The sequence below is a fragment of the Cervus canadensis genome, chromosome 3 (assembly GCF_019320065.1).
Source record: "Cervus canadensis isolate Bull #8, Minnesota chromosome 3, ASM1932006v1, whole genome shotgun sequence".
NCBI classification, from domain to species: Eukaryota; Metazoa; Chordata; class Mammalia; order Artiodactyla; family Cervidae; genus Cervus; species Cervus canadensis.
The window spans coordinates 17640337-17663704 of NC_057388.1; the positions used below are offsets into that span (position 1 = coordinate 17640337).

General features: G+C 34.9%; 1 protein-coding gene across 14 annotated transcripts in view; it reads left to right on the forward strand.

The window, feature by feature from the left end:
- Positions 1–23368, forward strand: part of PHF14 (PHD finger protein 14) — a 203542-nt gene that overhangs the window by 77170 nt on the left and 103004 nt on the right. For 13 of the 14 annotated variants that reach the window (XR_006268455.1, XR_006268454.1, XM_043462730.1 and 10 more), the window contains exons 15-16: positions 13598–13648; positions 13767–13888. Coding sequence is in view for 12 of the 14 variants with exons in the window: in XM_043462730.1 (XP_043318665.1) it covers positions 13598–13648; positions 13767–13888 (173 nt within the window). In the remaining 2 variants the exon portion in view is untranslated. Of the gene's footprint in view, positions 1–13597; positions 13649–13766; positions 13889–16422; positions 18613–23368 lie in introns of those variants that run through there. The other variant, XM_043462733.1, reaches the window with a different exon arrangement.

Sequence of the window (23368 nt, forward strand, 5' to 3'; positions counted from 1 at the left end):
AATTAAATTTTGAGGATTCTTATTCAGTTTATTTTTAAAGAAAGGAGTGAATAGTTTTAAAAATAAACTCTTTGCCTTTCATTGTGTTTGTAATTTATTTTTAAATCTAAGACTGTCTTCTCACAACCTTCAGCTACCTTGTAAAATATTTCTGATACACTGTCTTCCATATAGTCACATATATCATATAATTTCTTAAATATTTTCTCTTAGACCTTTTTCCTCCAGTTCTAATGTGAGTTTTTTTTTTTTTTTAATGTTAACCTTGAACTCTGTTTCATCATCATCCTGGGAATTCTTTTCACCTTTGAAAGATGAAATTTCCTGTTGCTTGCATTTCAGTTTTGTTTTGTTTTTTTTCACTTAGTCCCTTAACTTGATGGGGCAACTCTTTCAATGACTTATTGAGTTAAGATTAATAAGAGGTAAGTTTTTTGAGATCTTATATGTCTAAAAATAAATATTTTAATGTATTTCATTACTTATTTGGCTGTGTATAAAATACTACATATTTTTTCTTAAGTATTACTTGACTGACTCCTGGCTCCTAGTATTGCTTTCTGCATTTCTTTTTTTCCTTCTCTTGAAACTCTTAAGATTTTCTCTTTCTCATTTAGGATGACCATGTACTTTCATTGTTTCTTTTAATAGCAAATTTCTTTAAAAAACAGCAAGTATTCTTATTTCATGATTACAAAAACTTCTTTTATATCCTTATGAATATTATAATTTTTAGTTTTTTTCTGTATTCTGCATTGGGTTTCCTCATTTCTATTCATGTTCATCTTTTTCATGTTGAAGCTTTCAGATGCCTAGGAATCTTTGGAGTCATCCACTCATATTTTGTTTTAAAAAAGGTAATTAAGTTCCTGTAGGGCTGGTAAGCCCATTGTTTCCCCCAAAGGTTGATTTTATGATCACAGGGCTTTTTCTTTGGAAACTCCCTAAATGTCAGTATCTATAGCTTTTTTCCACATTAATTCAGTAGAGGTAGTCTCTCATCTCCTCATTGATAGGTGTAATTTTGACTGTCAGGATCTTGGAAAGGTGAGGAGAGAGGGGCTAAGGGCCTCATGGTTTAGAAAGCAGAATTGCATTAATGCTTCCTGGTTTATGTTTGCTACCTCATTGCTTCCTTCTCTGTGCCTGAAAACCCCTTGTACAGAGTCTCTGGTTCTTTTTCTCCAGAGAATACACCTCCTGTGTCCTATGGGAGAGGGGTAATCTCTTGACTACACAGAAAGGAAGTGAAATCCTTATATCTTCATATTACTGAAGTATCATCCAAAGTAGCATTTTATTTCTTAATCTTTTTTTTAACTTACATATTTTTAATTGAAGGATAATTGCTTTACAACGTGGTGTTGGTTGCTGCCATACATCAGCGTCAATCAGCCATCCTTATATGTATGTCCCCTCTCTCTTGAATTTTCCTCTGACCTCCGACCCCATCTCACCCCTTTAGGTTATCACAGAGCCCCGGGTTGAGTTCCGTGAGTCATATAGCACATTCCCACTGGCTATCTCTTTTACATTGGTAGTGTATGTGTTTCCATGCCACTCTCTCCATTCGTCCCACTCTCTTACCTGCCCTGTGTCCACAAGTCTGTTCTCTGTGTCTGCGTCTCCACTGCTGCCCTGCAAATGGGGTCATCAGTACCATCTTTCTAGATTCCATATTTATGCATTAATATGTGATACTTGTTTTTCTCTTTCTGACTTACTTCACTCTGTATACTAGGTTCTAGGTTTATCCACCTCATTAGAACTGACTCAAATGTGTTCCTTTTTATGGCGGAGTAATATTCCATTGTATGTATTCACCACAGCTTCTTTATCCATTCATCTGTTGATGGACATCTAGGTTGCTTCCATGTCCTAGCTATTGTAAATAGTGCTGCAGTGAACACTGGGGTAAATGTGTCTTTTTAAATTATGGTTTCCTCAGTAGTGTGACTGTTGGGTCATATGGTAGTTTTATTCCTAGTTTTTTAAGGAATCTCCATACTGTCTTTCATAGTGACTGTATCAATTTATGTTCCCACCAACAGTACAACAGGGTTCCCTTTTCTCTACACCCTCTCCAGCATTTATTATTTGTAGAATTTTTTATCATGGCCATTGTGATTGGTGTGAGATGATATCTTACTGTAGGTTCTCTAATAATGAGCAATGTTGAGCATCCTTTCATGTGTTTATTAGCCATCTATAGGTTCTTTGGAGAAATGTCAGTTTAGATCTTCTGCCCACTTTCTGATTGGATTGTTTTTCTGGTATTGAGTTGCATGAGCGGCTTGTATATTTTGGTAATTAATCCTTTCTCAGTTGTTTCATTTGTTATTATTTTCTCCCATTCTGAGAGTTGTCTTTTCACCTTGTTTATAGTTTGCTGTGCAAAAGCTTTTAAGTTTAATGAGGTCCCACTTGTTTGTATTTATTTCCACTACTCTAGGAGGTGGGTCATAGGGATATTGCTGTGATTTATGTCATAGAGTGTTCCGCCTGTGTTTCCTCTAAGAGTTATATACTTTCTGATCTTTCATTTAGATCTTTACTCCATTTTGAGTTTATCTTTGTGTATGGTATTAGGCAGTGTTCTAATTACATTTTTTAAAGTGTAGCTGTCTGGTTTTCCTAGCACCACTGATTGAAGAGACTATCTTTTCTCCATTGTATATTCTTGCTTCCTTTGTCAAAGATAAGGTACCCATAGGTGCTTGGGTTTATCTCTGGACTTTTATCTCATTCCATTGGTCTATAGTTCTGTTTTTGTGCCAGTACCATATGTCTTGATGACTTTAGCTTTGTAGTATAGTTTGAAGTCAGGAAGGCTGATTCCTCTAGCAAAATTCTTCTTTCTCGAAATTGCTTTGGCTATTCAGGGTCTTATGTGTTTCCATATGAATTGTGAAATATTTTGTTCTTATTGTGAAAAATGCCATTGGTTATTTGATAGGGATTGCAGTGAATCCAGAGATTGCATTTGGTAGTATAGTCATTTTCACAGTATTGATTCTTCCAACCCAGAAACATGGAATGTCTCTCCATCTGTTTATGTCATCTTTGATTTCCTTCATTAGCATCTTATAGTTTCTGTATATAAGCTCTTTTGTCTCTTAGGTAGGTTCATTCCTCAGCGTTTTATTCTTTTTGTTGCAGTGATATATGGGACTGATTCCTTATTTTCGCTTTCAGATTTTTCATTGTCAGTGTGTAGGAATGCAAGTGATTTCTGTGTATTAATTTTATATCCTGTGACTTTACTTAAAGTTCATTGATTAGCTCTAGTAATTTCCTGATAGTATCTTTTGGGTTTTCTATGTATAATATTATGTTGTCTGCAAATAGAGTTTTACTTCTTCATTTCTGATCTGGATTCCTTTTATTTATTCTCTGATTGCCTTAGCTAGGACTTCCAAAACTGTGTTGAGTAAGAGTGTTGAGAGGGAGCATCCTTGTCTTGTTCCTGATCTTAGAGGAAATGCTTTTAGTTTTTCACCATTGAGAATAATAGTATGTGAGTTTATGTGATTGTAATATACTTAGGGGTTTATTTTTCAAGTGTTACTACTGTTAAATGCCCCATTTCCATCTGTAGAATGAGAGCTTTAATAAGCTCATTAAGTGTGTACATTTGATTTCCACAGTGTTATAGGCAGAATAATTCCCCTATCCCCACAAAGATGTCCATGTCCTAATCCCCAGAGCATTTTTATGTGTTACCTTGGCAAAAGGGGCTTTGCAGATATAATTAAAGTTATGGATCGTGAGATGGGAAGATTAAACAATATTATATGGGCTCAATCTTTTGTTGACCATGATGGCTACTCCATTTCTTCTAAGGGGTTCTTGCCCACAGTAGTAGTCATAATGGTCATCTGAGTTAAATTCACCTAATCCAGTTCACTGATTCCTAAAATGTTGATGTTCACTCTTGCCATCTCCTGTGTGATTACTTCTAATTTGCCTTGATTCATGGACCTAACAGTCCAGGTTCCTGTGCAATATTGCTCTTTATAGCATTGGACTTTACTTCCATCACCAGTCATGTCCACAACTGGGTGTTGGTTTTGGTTTGGCTCTGTCTCTTCATTCTTTCTGGAGTTATGTCTCCACTGATCTGTAGCATATGGGGCACCTATTGACCTAGGGAGTTCATCTTTCAGTGTCCTATCTTTTTCATTTTCATATTGTTCATGGGGTTCTCAAGGCAAGAATACTGAAGTGGTTTGCTGTTCCCTTCTCCAGTGGACCATGTTTTGTCAGAACTCTCCACCATGACCCATCCATCTTGGATGGCCCTACATGGCCTGACTCACGGTTTCATTGAATTAGACAAGGCTGTGGTCCATGTGATCAGTTTGGTTAGTTTTCTGTGATTGTGGTTTTCCTTCTGTCTGCCCTCTGATGGAAAAGAATAAGAGGTTTATGGAAGTTTCCTGATGGGAGAGACTGACTGAGGAGGAAACTGGGTCTTGTTCTGATGGGCGGGGCCATGCTCAGTAAATCTTTAATCCAATTTTCTGATGGTGGGCGGGGGCTATGTTCCCTTCCTGTTATTTGACCTGAGGCCAAAATGTGGAGGTAATGAAGATAATGGGGACCCCCTTCAGAAGGTCCCATGCGTGCGATGCTGCACTCAGTGCCCCTGACCCTGCAGCGGGCCGCCGACCCATGCCTCTGCCAGAGACTCCTGGACACTCACGGGCAAGTCTGGGTCAGTCTCTGGTGGGAGATCGTGGCATCTGGCCCCATCACTTCATGGCAAATAGGTGGGGAAACAGTGGAAACAGAGAATTTTATTGTCTTGGGCTCCACAATCACTGTGGATAGTGACTGTAGCCATGAAATTAAAAGACACTTGCTCCTTGGAAGAAAAGTTATGACAAACCTAGACAGCATATTAAAAAGCAGAGACATTACTTTGCCAACAAAGCTCCGTCTAGTCAAAGCTATGGTTTTTCCAGTGGTCATGTATGGATATGCTGCTGCTGCTGTTGCTAAGTCGCTTCAGTCGTGTCCGACTCTGTGCGGCCCCATAGACGTCAGCCCACCAGGCTCCCCCGTCCCTGGGATTCTCCAGGCAAGAACACTGGAGTGGGTTGCCATTTCCTTCTCCAATGTGTGAAAGTGAAAAGTGAAAGTGAAGTCTCTCAGTCATGTCCAACTCGTAGTGACCCCATGAACTGCAGCCCACCAGGCTCCTTCGTTCATGGGATTTTCTAGGCAAGAGTACTGGAGTGGCTTGCCATTGCCTTCTCTGATGGATTTGAGAGTTGGACTATAAAGAAAGCTGAGCACCGAAGAATTGATGCTTTTGAACTGTGGTGTTGGAGAAGACTTTTGAGAGTCCCTTGGACTGCAAGGAGATTAGACCAGTCAATCGTAAAGGAAATCCTGAATATTCATTGGAAGGACTGATGCTGAAGCTGAAATTCCAATACTTTGGCCATCTGATGCGAAGAATTTGACTCATTGGAAATGACCCTGCTGTTAGGAAAGATTGAAGGCAGGAGGAGAAGGGGACAAGAGAGGATGAGATGGTTGGAAGGCATCACAAACTCGATAGATGGGAGTTTGAGCAAGCTCTGGGAGTTAGTGTTGGACAGGGAAGCCTGGTGTGCTGCAATCCATGGGGTAGTAAAGAGTTGGACATGGCTGAACTGAAAGTAAGAGGGAGATGTGACTGTAGACTATGAGTCAGAGATGTACAGCCTTTGTAGATGAAGGGGCCAAAGAATGCTGGCAGTCTCTTGGAGATAGAAAAGCAAGCAAAGTGATTCTCTTCCTAGAATCTCCAGAAAGGAATGCAGCCTGCCAACACCTTGATTTTAGCCCAGGAACACTTAGGGTATGTCATTGTGGTTTTGATACGCATTTCTTTGTTTGCTAATGACACTGTTATATTTTAAAAGAAAAAGAAATGATGCAGCCCCTTCTACTTTTCTGTTATCTGTTTTCTACTACTAGTGCAAAAATGATGTTGTAGTTGGACTCCTAAACAAATGAAAAGTGACAGATTATAGATCTGTTGTAAAGCATTATTAATCTGTGTCATTATTGCCATTATCCCTCAATTTTAGCTCTTATGATCTAAGAAAGTAAAACTTAATGTGATAGTGTGATGAAGTTCTGGAAAAGTACTCTGAGGAGTAATTAGTTGAAAGATTATTCCCATAAAGTTATTTGATTTTGCTGCCCTTGTTACTTTATAATTTTTTTTTTTTTGGTATGTTTATTAGCTTAACAGATGAATGAACAGAGACTCTTTACATAATAAAGACCTGTTCATTTATCTTTAAATATTTAAACTTCTATTACCTGAATGCTAGGATGTTTGGATAGTAAAACTGGAACTGATAATTAGAACTGTCTTATATGGAACATTCTGCCTTGTTATCTGGAATAACCGTGGCTTTTCTGCATTGAGTAGAGATTATATGAAATAATATTTGATTTTAATTTTAAGATTCATGTATATGAAATAATCATGATTAAAAGTAAATTAATGTGCCCTCAGTATGTTGTGGGTTTCTTTTCTACATTTCTAATCCAATTACCATCTTTATTCTCACAGTTACTTAGCAACCTGGGTATCTAGGTACCTCATGCCTTCATTACAATTCCAGTATCTTTCCCACCTCCTTTGTTATTTTAGTAATGTGTTTGCTACTGTCCTTGATTCTTTTTTCTTGCCTATCTGAACTCTTTCTTTTTCCATTCTTTCCTGAGGTCACCGGTGTCACATGTAAGTGTGTTCCTTTGAGAATGATTTTTTTCCAATTTTGTTAGGCATTTTCTCCATACCCATCTTTAAGGTGAATGTAGTTTTATATCAACTTTGTATCATTATTAAGAGTATAAATTATGGCTGACTTGAATTTTAGAAGAGTTTTGATTAAAGATTTGCACAGTGTGTGACTTCATTTTTATGCTTCACCTTCGTTGCCCTTTCCAAATTTATAATTATACATTTAATTATCTGTTCTGAACCCAAATGGACAGAGGCTGTCCTGTTCACCGCTGTGTGTTTGTTACCTATTACAGTAGGTACTTAGTGTGTGTTTTACCAGTGAGTCCTTTTCCACTTTTGCTGTGTATCAGAAGCTTATTATACTTTGAAAGTCTTTTCCCTAGCCCTTAATTGTTAGGAAGGGAGTTAGTTTGTTTCTCCTTGTATGTCTTAATCATATTTCTTTGGTGAAACTATAGAATTACTCGAAAGGCAGCCTTCCCTTTAAGTATCTTGTTATTTAGACATTTTCTCTGCATTTTTTTTTTTAATGTAGAAACTTTTCACTTGCTTTTAGGCAAGGAAATTACTTTTGAAGAAAATATAAATTAGCTTACCCGTGTTCCTTTTGAAGTTACTTTAAAATTGATGTTTGTACTTTTTGGCATATTTTCTAATAACTTTAATGTAACTTGAAAGCTTTCATATTTTCTTTTCGTTTTCTATACACTCTGTGTCATCTGGTGACTTTTCATCTTTTATACAAGTGCCACAGGGGCTTGTTGGGACTATCTCTCCATCCTCTGACACACAATGTATCATCTTCTTCTCTCTTTGAAGTTGTCAGATCTTTCTTTCTGTCTCATACATTTTCATATTGTTTTATGTATCTCCTTTTTTGGAAAGATAAATGCAGTAAAATGTCAAAGTACTTTTTAGCAGCTTTGACTGAAGCCATGTTTATTTCAGAATTCACCTTTTATAGATCATTATTCTAGAAATAGACTTAAACACAGTTAATCTGTTTTCCATTTCACTTAACAAATCAGTAGTCTGTTATAAGTGGCAAGCTTCATTTGAAAGATAATCAAATATCTGAGAGTCTGCTTTTGTTTGTTTTTAAAATAGTTTTACACATACACATATGTTTTATGTCTGTTGTATAGTCTATTTTAACAGAAAATTTTAAAATCTGGAATATGTTTTTCATACATACAATTTTTAGATGCTAGTTAGTAGAAATAATAGAAACATTGGATTCAGCCCTATTGAAATGACTAAAGGCAACTAGGCATTCCTTGCCCAAGTCTTAATTTGTTATCTTATGCTAATGATTTTGATTAATTAATATAGTTCTGGGAAGAAAGGATTATGTACCTGGGCTTTAGATATCAGAGTTATTTTTTAGTTTATTATCACACCCAAGGCGACCTCTGAAGTACTAAACAGATTATATAACCTGTGTGTCTGTTGTAGATCCTTAGAAGAAACCTAGGCAAAAAATTTTTTGGTGAACTAAACCATGCTTAATTCACCTTGGCTACTTGGAAGAGAGCCACTGCGGGTGTCCTTATGTCAAGTAATCATGTTCAGAACCCACAGGCTGCTGTTACGCTTTTTGCCTTTTGGAAATTCATCATTTTTATTTATTTCCAGGTGTATGAAATAAAGAGAACAGGACTAGGTGGAGCTTCAGGACTTTCCTTATTTTGAATATGCCATTACCTATGAGAAGGGTGTTACAGAAACATTTGTTATATAAAATGTAGCTTTTATTTTACCTTTTTAGGCTTGTGGTTATTTTATTTATAGTGTTAAGTGAAACTAGTCATGATATTCTTTTTATTTTCCACCTATTTTCCCAACCTGGTTAATATAAATTAGGTAAAAATAAACTCTAGTCAGTTGACAAGAAGGGAAAACACTCATTTTTGGTGATCACCATTCCATCTGTTGTATGCCTATAGCCAACAGAAACAGATGGTGCTTTGTTCACACATTGTTTATGTGTATAACATTTTTCTTTTGAATATTTTATGAGTTTTAATATATGATTGTTTTTAATGTATTTTTTAATTGGAAAACAAATACTTATTTTTAAGGGAAAAAAAATATATGCTGTATATGTATTTCATTGAAGCATTTTGAACAGTGCAAGACAGCCCTGACATTTATTCCTCAGCATAAATCTGAAGCTATTTCAGCGTGACAGAGGTTTTTCAAGGTTTAATTGTCCCAATTAACATTGAATTTTGAATTTTGTTAATAAATAAGCATTTTATCTTTTTATATATAAATTACATAGGAAGGCATTCTTCGTTTTGTCTAACCACATGTGGCTTATTTATTGTCATCTGTGTAAATGATGATTTGTCATCAAAAAGGTGTGTCAAACAGAGAAATCAGTGCACAAATGACTATGTGAAATCCATCTTAATGATGTCAAAGATGTTGAGACACTGTCTTTTAGTTTTAAATTTAGTTCATTTGTGAAGTGAGTCATTCTAACCTTGGGAAAATAATCGTACATCTGACTTAATTATAAATTAAAATAACCCAGGATTAATTTAATTAATTAAAATTTGTTACATGTTTATTAGTCCAAATGAGTGAAGTTACTGAAATATTTATTTCAGATGAATGTGCTATTAAAATGATGCTTATAGCTACAAATGTTTTATTCTTTCCTAACTTAGATACATTGTCTCTAATATTATGTCACTCTTTGTGGGTGTTTTTATTAACTCCTGTTTTCAAGTAAATGTGTCAAAGACGGATAGAGCCAGGTCTGGCTGAGCTGATCTAAGCAGCTCAGAAAGTCAGTGTTCCCTGAGCAAATAAAGTTCTTCAAAAACAACAAAGAAGAAAAACATAGGAGCGTGTTAAGATTTGGAATGATTTTCAAACTTTCATTTACTTTTAAGAGTGTAATAATTGAAAAGGAAGCACAATTTGGAAATAACCTTTCAATCATTTGGAACATCTAGACAATATATCTGTGTTAAGATCTAAAGCACATACTTGTTAAGTAATTTTTTTCCTTCTCCCATGCACTATGTTCTCCCTTCTGCTTTATCTTGTTTCTCTCTTAAAGTAGTGTCAGGCTCAATGTATACCATGAAATGACCACCTGGTTATGAATACTTATGTACATCTAAGATGCGGCAAGCTCTTGGATTATTTAAACTTGTTGGATGAGGCAAACTTTTTGTTTTTCCTGTCATTTCTCCTCCTTTTTAACTCCCCTTACGTTTTTGATTCACTAAAGATACCATGTTTAACACATTTTGTCTGTTATGTTTGTAGACTGGCGTGAGTTACAACAGTTACAGTTGCTGGCACGTCGTTAAAACTAGGGGGAAAACCCACTACTCTCAGTATTTTCTTGGCTGAGGGACTTGATATTGTGAAGCATTCTGTTTGGATTAAATCCTCTTATTTTTAATTTTTGGAAATGCTAGTTATATTTGCTAAAGAAGCTTGCTATAAGTCACTTTGGTAACGGATCATGTTAGTCATTGTATGTATGGGGTACCAAATCGGGTGGAACATAGAGTCAGCTTGAGGTATTGAGGTCTCCTCTCCTTTGGGTAGATTTGTCTCTTTTGTCTCATTTACGTGTTTCAAAATGTAAGAACTTCATTTAGACGTCAGAGTGTTAGTTTATTTAACTATCAAGTGAGAATAAGACATTTGCTTTCTTTTGATAGTTTTACTCATCTCTATGTGGGATTAAATTATTAATCTTGGATTTATCATGCAAGAAAAATCACTGAATTGAGAGTTGTGAGACCTGGGTTTGAAGTTCACCTTCAGTCAGTTATCAGCTGTGTGATCACAGCTGATCAAGTTACTTCTGTGACCTGCTTTCTCAGAATTCTAAGATGCTATAATTTGATGTTGCTAGTAACAACCTTGTTTTTCTGGCTAGAAATTATTTATGTTGGTTTCTTGTATTTAGTTATTTAAAATTACTACAGGAATACATAAATGATTACCTTCTTGTAATATATACACTTAAGTTAAAATGACTTAGATAATTATAAATGTTTATTCACTTAAAAATACTACTTTCATAAAATATAAAACAGAATTTATAAATGTAGAGATATGTAACTGTGGTTGTGAGATAGGATCAGTGTGGCATTATGCTTTATGATGGTAATTGCAGCAGACTTGTGATCTCCAAAGAAGGTTTAGTTTCAGGACCAGGAACCAGGCTTGATCACTCAGGAGCTTTTGTGTAGCAGAGTTTTATTAAAGTATAAAAAGGGAGAGAAAGTTTTTGACATAGACATCAGAAAGGGGAAGGATAGTGCATCCAACTCACTAATCTTATCAAGGCCTTATATACTTTTACCAGACCGGCTCCCACAGCATACATCTTAAATTAACAGGGTTAGAACTAACAATAGAAAGGTCTCACCAGACCCACTCCCACAATATGCCACAATATATGTCTTAAGATAACAAGATTAGTCACAAGGTTCTTGTTAAGGAGAAACATGTCCTTGAGCAAGATAGATTGTTATATTGACTAAGACAAAGCTATGTAGGAAAAAAATCTTTGTCCTTTTCTCCTCCTTGAGAGCCCCAGACGCCTTTCTCCTCAAGGGCCCTGGACCCCTTCCTCCTTGAGGGCCCTGGACTTCTTACCAACCTACCTAAAGATTAGCTCTTTCATAGGTATGTAAAGCTTCCAATTGATGGAATCAAACCAGATGTTTGAAAATTTGAAGTATTAATCAGAAATGGTAAATAATTATATATTTTTAAAAGAACTGCGAACATGGACTTGGAGAATTGATATATATACTTTAAAAATTAAATCAATGAGTAGATGATTCAAAAACTAGATGACTCAACAAAAGATGGGTTGAATGAAGAGAAATATGGAAATGTGTGAAGGCCTTTGAACATTCTTTAGATGTTCATAGAAATAAAATAAGTAATTTTTATATTTTTCCTTTGATAGTGGTGATTAATTTTGATCACCTTATTGAAATGGCTCTATGCATAATTTTTGCAAATTGAAAATAGATTATTAGAGAAGGGAACAATAATTTATCCTTTTTGTCAGTGTTATTTGTATTATCTGGTGTATTCATTTGTAGTTTCAATCCAAATACTTATATTTGTTTTATTTTAAACAAATTTATTGAATTTCTATGTAATATGCATTATATTTAGTTTGATTGGGTCTGTAAAGATGAATATGACATGGTCCTTATCAGTTTTGGGAGAAATTGTGTATGGGGACAGAATTTGAAGCATAAAAGGAAGGAATGCCGTAGAAGGGAAAGATGACTATACAAAGAGCTAGCCGTTAAGGTTTTAATTAGAACTTGGGAAAGTGTTGTCAATATTAAAGGCTATTTTCAAACTTTAATGTGTGTATGACTGACTTGAGGATCTTGTGAAAAGACAAGTTCTAATTCAGTGTGTTGTTGTGGGCATGAGATTCTTCATTTCTAACTAACTCCCAGTGGATGCCAGTGCTTATGAACCATGATTCATATTTTGAGAAGCAAGGCTTAGTACTAATTCTTTGGAATTAAAATTAGATGTATGTGCGCTCAGTCACCCAGTCATGTCCAATGTGGACTGCATTTGAAACCTTTCCCTGAGTACCTTACTTTTTCTTCCTAATTTCTTCTATAATATAATCAAAATATACTGATCGACAGTATAAATGTAATTGAATATGTTGTCTTTAAATTTACTTATTTTAAATGACTGATTTAGTTAACTCTTGCTTATCTGTTGTTCAGTTGCCCAGTTGTGTCGGACTCTTTGTAATCCCATGGACTGCAGCTGGCCAGGCTTCCCTGTCCTTCACTATGTCCCTGAGTTTGCTCAAACTCATACCCATTGAGTCAATGATACCATTCAACTATCTCATCCTCTGTTGCCCCCTTCTCCTCGAGGGGCAGATTAAACAGGATGTAGTTGGCCAGGGTACTAAATAACAAGTGACTTGGTACTCTGGAAAATTGAAATGACAGTAATTTAGAATTGTTTGGTGTCTACTATAACTTGGGAATAATGTTCCTTGATCTCAGCAGTCAGACAAAGTAATTTTTGAAAGCAGTTCCTCCTTTCTCTTCATTCTCTCTTAAGAACAGTGATCTTCACATGAGAATTATAAATCTCCTGAGTCTGTGCTACATGGGTCAAGATTTTTAACATATGGGCTGCAAATACTATTGTACTTGTATTACTTTAAAACATACGAATGTTGTCTTTGACATGGTAAATGTATTCTGAAATACAGGGTATAAATTTTAAGAATTTTAAATAAATAAGCTCAAGTCACCTATACCATGTTTTAGTTAATTTTATTTTAACTGGATTGGGAGACATCTGAGACCTTTGCCTCCCACTTGTTTCATAGCTATTAAAAATTGATTCTTTGTTACTCAGACATGTTTGTGCAGCACACAAACATACACACACACACAGAGGCATACAATAGATGTAGTGTGAGTCCAGGTTTAGCTCTAGAAGTCATATATGGTAAGTTATGAAAGTTTAAATGTTCTTCATAAATCATCATAGTATGACATCTATGGTGTTCATAAATCTTCAAGCTAATTTTGTAGCTTATTTTTCTTTTTAGATATTTTTTATTTAAAAGTAAAGCACTGTTACTGTAGGCTGTACTTAATTTGTCATATTTTTATTTTCTGTGATATAAATTGTAACAAAGTGCAATAGAGCAAGTACTGCATTAATTAGAAGTGCTGCTAACTTTCCAAGTGCTTAACCTAAGCAGTAACATTTAACCGAGAAAATTTATTTTTACTGTTAATTAAACATTGGATATTTTTGTGGATTTTTCTTTCTTTCTTTCTTTTCTTTTAGAGAACCAGAGGACGAAAACGAAGCTTCATTCCTGAGGAAGAAAAACATGAGGTTGGAATAAGTTAAGCATATTTTGCATAGTTTAAACTTTGAGAAACTTCCTTGCTTAAAATTATTTCTGTTTTCCTCATATCGTGATTTTATATTTTGTTTCTTCCATGTATGACAGGAAAGAGTTCCTAGAGAGAGAAGACAAAGGCAGTCTGTGTTACAAAAGAAGCCCAAGGCTGAAGATTTACGAACTGAATGTGCAACTTGCAAGGGAACTGGAGACAATGAAAATCTTGTCAGGTAAGCTGGATGCTGAGACTTTGTCTTTAGGGGATTAAGGTTCCATCCTAATCATTCTTTCATCACAGACATAATGGGGGGAAAAAATCACAGTATAGGACCTTTCTTAAAATCTTATTTAGTGAAAAAAGTACATCAGAAATAAGTTTCATCCAATGTGCTACACATGGTTATTCTCTGGATTTAGATATAGTTAAGAGTGATAGTCTGGATTTTGAACAAAAGAGAATTAATTTTCCCTCGACATGAGAAGTTGACTATGTTCTATATATAGATAGAGGCCACAAAAATAATTTGATCTATACTCTTTGAGCTAAGGTTATTATGTTTTATCTTATAAAGCAATAAAATTACTGAGTTTTGTTAGCATATAAAAGTTGGTAAGTTTTTTAGCAGTAATGACAAGAAATACTTTTTATTGACACGAGCTTTGTTAGTACTTTTTCATTTTTCAAAAAAAATGTGTTAAATGCTTCTCTCTTATGAAATAAAGAAAGGTGAAAAGATGGCCTAGATAGATATTTTTTGTTTTCTGTTTTGTTTTCTTCTTTGTTTCTTTGTTTTGTTTTGTTACTTTTTTTTTTTTTTTTTAAATCAGACATAATCTAATCAGGAATCTCAGGTGATATGGCATAGTGGCTATTCCTGAGGGTTCAGAAACTGCTAATTTTAGCCCTTTGCCTCTCTTGCTGAAATGATGAAATTGTGCTGCTTTCAGTGAGATGAAGCAGTGGGTGGGTGATAAAAAGGAGACCTCATCTAAAAAGAGGTATCCTCTTTCAAAGGACGGAGTCACAAAGAATTTTTTAGTATGTTATGGGAGCACTTTCTGATTTCCTTCAAACATTGTCTTTTGATAAACCCCTGACTAATTCATGGCATAGAAATTAAATGATTCAAAAATTATTAGTTAATGTGTATTAATACCTTTATAAGATTTTAAATATTTGCTTCCAAAATGATGTCATTTATTTGTCATTAGAAGTATAATTTGCTTGTTTTAATTTCTTAAATTAAAGGCATGTGGTTTTAGATTTCATGACTTCTTTATGCCATCATTGAGATAGAAAAAGTATAAATTCCAGTGAAGAAATAAAAAGTGCTTCAGCAAACTTGAAAAAGTCTGTATTATTAGACCACTGTTTTTTGAAATAGTTTATGTAGAATATCATGAGAGCTTTCCTGGAGATTAAGCTTGTTTAAGTTTAGGGTAAATTAGTTGCAGTATCAGAAGAGACCCATGAATAATTCTCATCACAACATGATTTTCTGATTTATATAAAAAAAGAAATCCCAAGCATAAGCATAACATACTGGAATGCATAAAACAACAAATAAATAAAAGAAAAAATGTAAAAGCACTCTTACATAATGAACAAAAATTCAGTCTAGAAGAAAATACCCTTGGGGGTTGAGAGTGGCATTGTGGGGCATGATTATTTGGAAGCAATAGTTAAGAGAGCTGGTTATTCTTTTTATAACTATTAAAATCTATGTAAATATCTACATCCTATCTATTTTTTTAAGATAGTAGACTGATGCAGGCCTTTTTGCTATAGACTCTATATGTTTTTGTCAGGTTTTTATTTTATTTATTGGGTCATGTATTTGAAAAAAAGAACCTAAGAAGTAAATACAATTTTCATCTTAAAAACCACTTTATAACAAGAGTATCTCCAGGACAATATTTTATAGTTGTCTTAAAAAAGAAAAAATAAGTATCATCTTTCTTTGATTCTTGATAAACATTTTTTACTATTATTAGCCTTTCCTCTCATTTATTTAATCAGTTCCTATTATAAAATTTTCATCCTCATTTGCATTATTATAACATTCCAGTGTCGGATTTTTGTGAAAGCCTTCTGGAAGGTAAAGATATTTTTGTTAATCTAGAAATGATGGATATACAAATCTTCTTCCTTAGTTTTGCCTTGTTAAGCAGATAATATTAGATTTTCTGCAATGATTTTAGAGGTAATGAAGAGGGAATTAAGTGTTTTATAAACATTATATCTTAATAATGCTCTGAGAACAAAATAAGCTGGATATAAAGCCTTGCCATAAAATGTTTTATAGTTCTAATGTGATTGTTCTTTAAAAATACATATATATATTTTATCTATATTTTATATACACATACACACACATTTAGTTTAAGCACATTGCTCTTGGGTTAAAGAAGAATTTTATGTAGAATTTCATGTGTTTAAAGAGGTATGCTTATAAGCCAGTATCTACCATTTCCCCTAAGATCTCTCTTATTTTGTAATTGGTACCATCATTGTTTGCAAACCCCTCTCCCCAAAACCCACACTTTTATGATTAAGTTGCATCTTAAATATTATGTACACATGCTATTTTTTTAACTTTACTTTTAAGACATTTTAAATTAACCTTTTATTTCCCTGAAGATATATTTCAGTGCTTGGTCGTATTATTTATTATATATGTTTATTAAGTCCTCTTATAAAATTAAACTTCTTGGGTCATAATTTAATTACTAATATTATGTTGAATATACTGTATTTTCTCAGGTTACTTTGAACTAATGTACATGACTCACTGGAATCGGCTGTTCAGCAGCTTTGATTTTGAAACCACACTTCTCTATGTAATTCAGGCTATATAAAAAGTTCTTATGATGTTCCTGGCTTTTTCAGTTATTTGTAAATGTGTATATGTTAATTTATATGTATAATTTTTTTTAATATCATGAGAAAGTTGCATTCAATTTGTCAATTACCTGTAATAGTAGGTTCCAAATGTTATTTTCTGTTTTGCCTCTTAAGTTTTCTCAGGTCTTTGACAAGCAATTTAGAATTTGTGTGTCTTGGTTTTTTCCTCTCTTGTACATGACCACAATCATGCTGTGCTCCATTACAAGCTTTGTGAGTTATTCTGTATAAGATAGTAGGGCAGTGGTATTATTAATACTTCATAATTCAAAGAATACATGTATGTGTGCTCTGAAATAAGGGTTCTAGTTGGTAAATATGTTACATTAATAATACTAATGCATATTTTTTTACCTTTCAGAGAATGTGCTTGTCCTGTTTTTGTATATGATTATTCTTGGAATAGGGAGACAAAAAATTTGAATTTGTTGAAACATGGTACCCAAAATGATTTGACCAACTATTTCTTCTAAACATGGGAAATATGAAAATTATCAGTGTCTTAAGGATGAAAGATGGTTTACATTATTATATGAATTAAAAAAAAAATAGTGCTTCCTTTTTTGCCATCTACTTTTAAACTTAATTAAAATTTAGCTGGAAAGTTTCCAATTGAAAATATATTCCTCTATGTTATTTAGTGCAATTAAATGCTAAAGGGCAAATTGAAACTGTCTTCAAATTATGAGGTCTTTGGGGATATTTATCTTTTTGCTATGAATGTTCCTTGTTGGAGATACTTTTGAGCTCTTAGTGATATCTTACTTGGTTTTGCTTCCTCAGTTCCTGGGACATTTAATTCTCAGTAAATGCGTGGCAAATGAGTGACTTTGCCATATGAGTAGTGACATTATTCTTTGCTGAATTAATTTAAAAACATTTACTATTCTAATTTATTCCTAGAACAAATTGTTCACTCAGTATATGATAAAATGTTTAAAAAACTTAATAAAGGAGGATTACTTTCATGTTGCTAAAGAGCAGTGGTTTTTTATGTGGATTAGGTAAAGGACTAGGAATCACAAAGTTGAATTGTTACTTGATATATTAATGTAAAAGAAATAAAGTGATTATTATTCTTGAACATATTTTATTTTCAAAAGATAAATTTTAGAGGTAGGTTGGCTTTTGTTCTCCAAACATCTTTATCAAACTATCAAATTAGGAATAAGACCAAAATTTTAGGCTTCAAATTTTATCTTAATTGTGTAAACTCAGTGGAACACATATTATTACTTAACGGGAGATAGGAGAGAGGAAGAAGTTCTCCTAAAATGAAGATCCTTAAAATCCATTGTCCTCTTAAATAACATCTTTGGTTTTACCTTGTATTGTGGCCATTACTTAGAAGCATTGAGGGTAGGAAATGATCTGTGCAGCTGTTTTACTTTTATAGCTAAGTCTAAACCATTAAATGTTTACTATATTCTCTTCCTTATTTGAGTATATGGCAAATTATATAGGTATTGAACCATTTTGGTTACAGGGTTAGGATGTTTATTTGGTCTCTTAACACTGTTATTAGCACTTTTATTTATTTGGCATTTTAAACATCTGGCTTCTGAGTGCCTTCCTCAAAACAATTTGATGGTATCATAAGTTACTAGGAACACAAACACAAATTCATATTTATCAATTATGTCAAATATTGGTCTTTGTGATAATTCAGATTTTTCAATTTATAATTACCTTTCCTGTTTGAGCTTTTTGGAGGTTTATAGATTGCCTGGGTCATAGTAAGGGGTGTTTTATTCCCCAGAGATTCGATTAGACTAAGAGAGCAAATCTTATTTGTAACTCTATGTTCATAGAACATAAGATCACTTTAAATACTAATAGATTGTTTTAAAGTACTTAAAAAAAATAAAACTTAGTTTCATTTTTCTTAATAATAATTGACTACATTTAATAGATTGCCTAAAATATTTCATACTGTTCATGGGGTTCTCAAGGCAAGAATACTGAAGTGGTTGGCCATTCCCTTCTCCAGTGGACCACGTTTTGTCAGAGCTCCCCACCGTGACCTGTCTGTCTTGGGTGGCCCTACCCGGCCTGGCTCATAGTTTCATTGAGTTAGACAAGGCTGTGGTACATATGATTAGATTGGTTAGTTTTCTGTGATTGTGGTTTTCAGTCTGTCTGCCCTCTGATCAATAAGGATAAGAGGCTTATGGAAGCTTCCTGGTGGGAGAGACTGAGGGTGAAACTGGGTCTTGTTCTGATTGGCAGGGCCATGCTCAGTAAATCATTAATCCAATTTTCTGTTGATGGGTGGAACTGTGTTCCCTCCTTGCTATTTACCTGGGGCCAAACTATGATGGAGGCAATGAAGATAGAGGTGACCTCCCTCAAAAGATCCATTGCACGCACTGCTGCACTCAGTGCCCCCAACCCTGCAGCAGGCCACCACCGACCCTGCAGCAGGTGACTCCTCTGCCAGAGACACCCGGACACCCACAGGCAAGTCCGGGGCAGTCTCCTGTGGGGTACTGCTCCTTTCTTCTGGGTCCTGGTACGCAGGTTTCTGTTGTGCCCTCCGAGAGTCTATTTCCCAGTCCTATGTCAGTTCTGGCAGCTCTGTGGTGGGGTTAATGGCGACCTCCTCCAAGAGGGCTTATGCCATACCCAAGTCTGCTGCACCCAGAACCTCTGTCCCTGCGACAGACCACTGCAGACCCAGACCTCCACAGGAGACACTCAAACACAGTTCTGTCTCAGTCTCTGTGGGGCCCTGGGTCCTGGTGCGCACACGGTTTATTTGAGCCCTCTGAGCATCTCTGGCCGGAATGGGGTTTGATTCTAAACGCAAATTTGCCCCTCCTACCATCTTGCTGGGGCTTCTGCTTTGCCCTTGGACATGGGGTATCTCCTCACTGCCAGTCCAGCAGTGCAGCTGCCGCTCCTGACCTTGGGCGTGGTGTATCTGCTCCTATCTATTTATGCTTTATTGACTATGCCAAAGCCTTTGACTGTGTGGATCACAATAAACTGTGGAAAATTCTGAAAGAGATGGGAACACCAGACCACCTGACCTGTGTCTTGAGAAACCTGTATGCGGATCAGGAAGCAACAGTTAGAACTGGACATGGACCAACAGACTGGTTCCCAATAGGAAAAGGAGTACGTTAAGGCTGTATATTGTCACCCTGCTTATTTAACTTATATACAGAGTACATCATGAGAAACACTGGGCTGGAAGAAGCACAAGCTGGAATCAAGATTGCTGTGAGAAATATCAATAACCTCAGATATGCAGATGACACCACCCTTACAGCAGAAAGTGAAGAAGAACTAAAGAGCCTCTTGATGAAAGGGAAAGAGGAGAGTGAAAAAGTTGGCTTTAAAGCTCAACATTCAGAAAACTAAGATCATGGCATCTGGTCCCATCACTTCATGGCAAATAGATGGAGAAATAGTGGAAATAGTGACAGAGTTTACTTTTTTGGGCTCCAAAATCACTGCAGATGGTGATTGCAGCCATGAAATTAAAAGGTGCTTACTCCTAGGGAGAAAAGTTATGAGCAATCTAGACAGCATATTAAAAAGCAGAGCCATTACTTTGCCAACAAAGGTCGTCTAGTCAAGGCTATGTTTTTTCCGGTAGTGATGTATGGATGTAAGAGTTGGACTATAAGGAAAGCTGAGTGCCAAAGAATTGACGCTTTTGAACTGGGGTGTTGGAGAAGCCTCTTGAGAGTCCTTTGGACTTCAAGGAGATCCAGTCAGTCCATCCTAAAGGAAATCAGTCCTGGGTCTTCATTGGAAGGACTGATGTTGAATCTGAAACTCCAGTACTTTGGCCACCTGATGTGAGTAGCTGACTCATTTGAAAAGACCCTCATGCTGGGAAAGATTGAAGGTGGGAGGTGAAGGGGATGACAGAGGATGAGATGGTTGGATGGCATCACTGACTCAATGGACATGAGTTTGAGGAAACTCTGGGAGTTGGTGATGGAGAGGGAAGCCTGGCGTGCTGTAGACCATGGGGTCACAAAGAGTCGGACATGACTGAGCAACTGAACTGACTGACTGACTAACTGAAATATTTAGAATGATTTATTTTGATTATACGCTTTCAATTTATCATTTCTTCTGTAGTTTATCACATAGTAATCAGTCTTAATGATAAAATTTCCATATTTATGTAGGAATGTCAAGTGATGGTGCAAATGTATATTATTTGGATACTTGTAAATTAGAAACAAAGAGAAATTTTAAAATGATTTGTCTTCTAATAAATTTCAAATTATTAAAAACATTTCCTGCACAAAGACATTTCTGGCTAATCTTCTGTTTCTATTCCTTACTTTTACCAACAGTTTCAAGGATAGGTTTTTTTTTTTTTTTTTTTAAGGATAGGTTTTAATGTTTTGTTTTGTTTTGTTTTGTAACCCTGAGTCAGTGATTGGTGTAGTACAAATTGCTGTATTCTAAAGGATTGTTTCCAAAGCTTGGAGGTCTAATACTTTTTTCAATTATATGTAGTAACATATATCCCCTCATGTCACCCTTATGTCCTGTGTGATATATCTCTTTTTGAAGTTCAATGCTGTTAGTGCTGTAATATTACTTGACTTTTCTCTCTTGCAAGTATGGCCATCTAGAAGGCACAGTCTATGTTTTACATATCCTTCTAGCTCTCCTGTTCTTACTCCAAGTTACTGAGCAAAGAGCTCCTCCCTGTGGTAGTTAATGGCTTCCACACTTCATAGGAGGTTGCGTTACAGAATCATTGGCCAGATATTAAATCTTCCTAATTGTTGTTTTTAATATAAAATAGGCTTAAAAATATTATCAAAAATCTGATATAAAAATCTAATTTTACATAAAAGGCAAAGATAAAGTAGCACATCAAGATGTTGAAAGACATATAGACTTTCTGTAACTCATAGCCTGAGGAAATTTGCTAATTTTTTAACAAGGTTCGCATCAAAAGGGAAGGTAGGTGTAGTGTTCTAAATCAAACTGATGAAGCATTAGAAATTATTTGAAAATTTAAACAGAGGAGTATAATTATGACTTGAAACTTCCTTTTCTTAGGTTTTTTAACTGCTTAAAAAACCTTTACATTTGCTTTTTGAATAACCATTATAAGAAATAGTTTATAGAAACAGATTTTCGAGGAAATTCTGATATGAATACCAAACAACATCACCTACTGCTACTGCTAAGTCACTTCAGTCGTGTCCAACTCTGTGCAACCCCATCCCTGGGATTCTCCAGGCAAGAACACTGGAGTGGGTTGCCATTTCCCTCTCCAATGCATAAAAGTGAAAAGTGAAAGTGAAGTCGCTCAGTCATGTCTGACTCTTCACGACCCCAGGGACTGCAGCCTACCAGGCTCCTCCGTCCATGGGATTTTCCAGGCAAGAGTACTGGAGTGGGGTGCCATTGCCTTCTCCGAACATCACCTTATGCATAAGTAAAATTAAAATTGAATAGACTTCAGAAACGTATTTCTGTCATATTCTGGAGAGTTTAACATCATTATATTCATATTTTGAGAAAATATTTCTAAATTTTCATTTTATTTAACAGACAATTGATTTTTAAGCTTTTTGATCTTAAAAAAAAAACCTAGTGAGGTCTACTTTAGTTTTGAAAGTTTATTATAATTTTTGAAGACCTGGTTACTTATTTGTATTAACTTAAAAAAAAAAAGCCTAATTCAATCAGTTTAATACCAGAATTAAAACTATAAGAATGCCAGCATTTAATATATGAAAAATGCTAGAATGTATAAAGAAGTCAGCCTGAGCACTGATTTACAAAGATATTTTTCTTTCTTTTTTTAATCAAAGATTGGAGAAGGAAATGGCAACCCACCCCAGTATTCTTGCCTGGAAAATTCCATGGACAGAGGAGCCTAGCAGGCTATAGTCCATGGGGTCGCAAAGAGTCGGACACGACTGGGTGACTTTCACTTTAATCAAAGATAAGTAGGAAAAATGTAAACATTGCAACTATTTAAAGTTTCATTATGTGTCACCCAATCTGATATATTTTTTAAATAGATATTTTGACAAAATATGATCTTAATAATTTTGATGTAGACAACAGACATTAAAATTGAAGTAAGCAAAATGGCTGTATCTGTATAGAAGTCTAGTTACATGTGCTTTGCTCAGTGTTTTTAAATCTAGACTCTGTAAACTACTTACAGAAACAATAGTTAAGCATTCCAAAGGTTGTAAATTCTGAATTAATGATGTAACGAGCTGAAATAGTTTCATAGAAACATTTTTATAGAAATAGAAATATTTCACAGAAATATTTCATAGAAATATAAAAATGTACTTATAAGTTGTCTTATCCAGTTTAGGTTTCAGGACAATATATTTTCCTATTTGCTCAAGCTTAGAATATATAGGAAGTAGTTTCAGAATTGCCAGCCCCAACCATTGCAAAAAATAAATCTGTTAAGTTCAGTAGTTGCTTGTGTGTGTGTGTGGTTAAGTTACGAACAGTGAAATGCATAAATGTTAAATGAATAAATTGGTGAATTTTAAGAAAAGCATGTAACAAAAATTTTTATGATGTGCTTATGTAACCCCCATTTCTGTTGAGACGTAGAACAGTTTTTATCACTCTCAAGAGTCGTGTCCCTCTTCTCAAAGGCAACCACTTTATTTTTTTTCCCCTGAAGTTACTTCTTATAGAACATATAAATGGCATGTTTAGTTTTTATTTGATTTCAGCCATTTTAATGAATGTGTGAGGGAATGTCACTGTTGTTTTAGTTTGCATTACCCTGATGTATAATAATGTTGAGCACATTTTTATATGCTCACTGGCTGTTTGTACA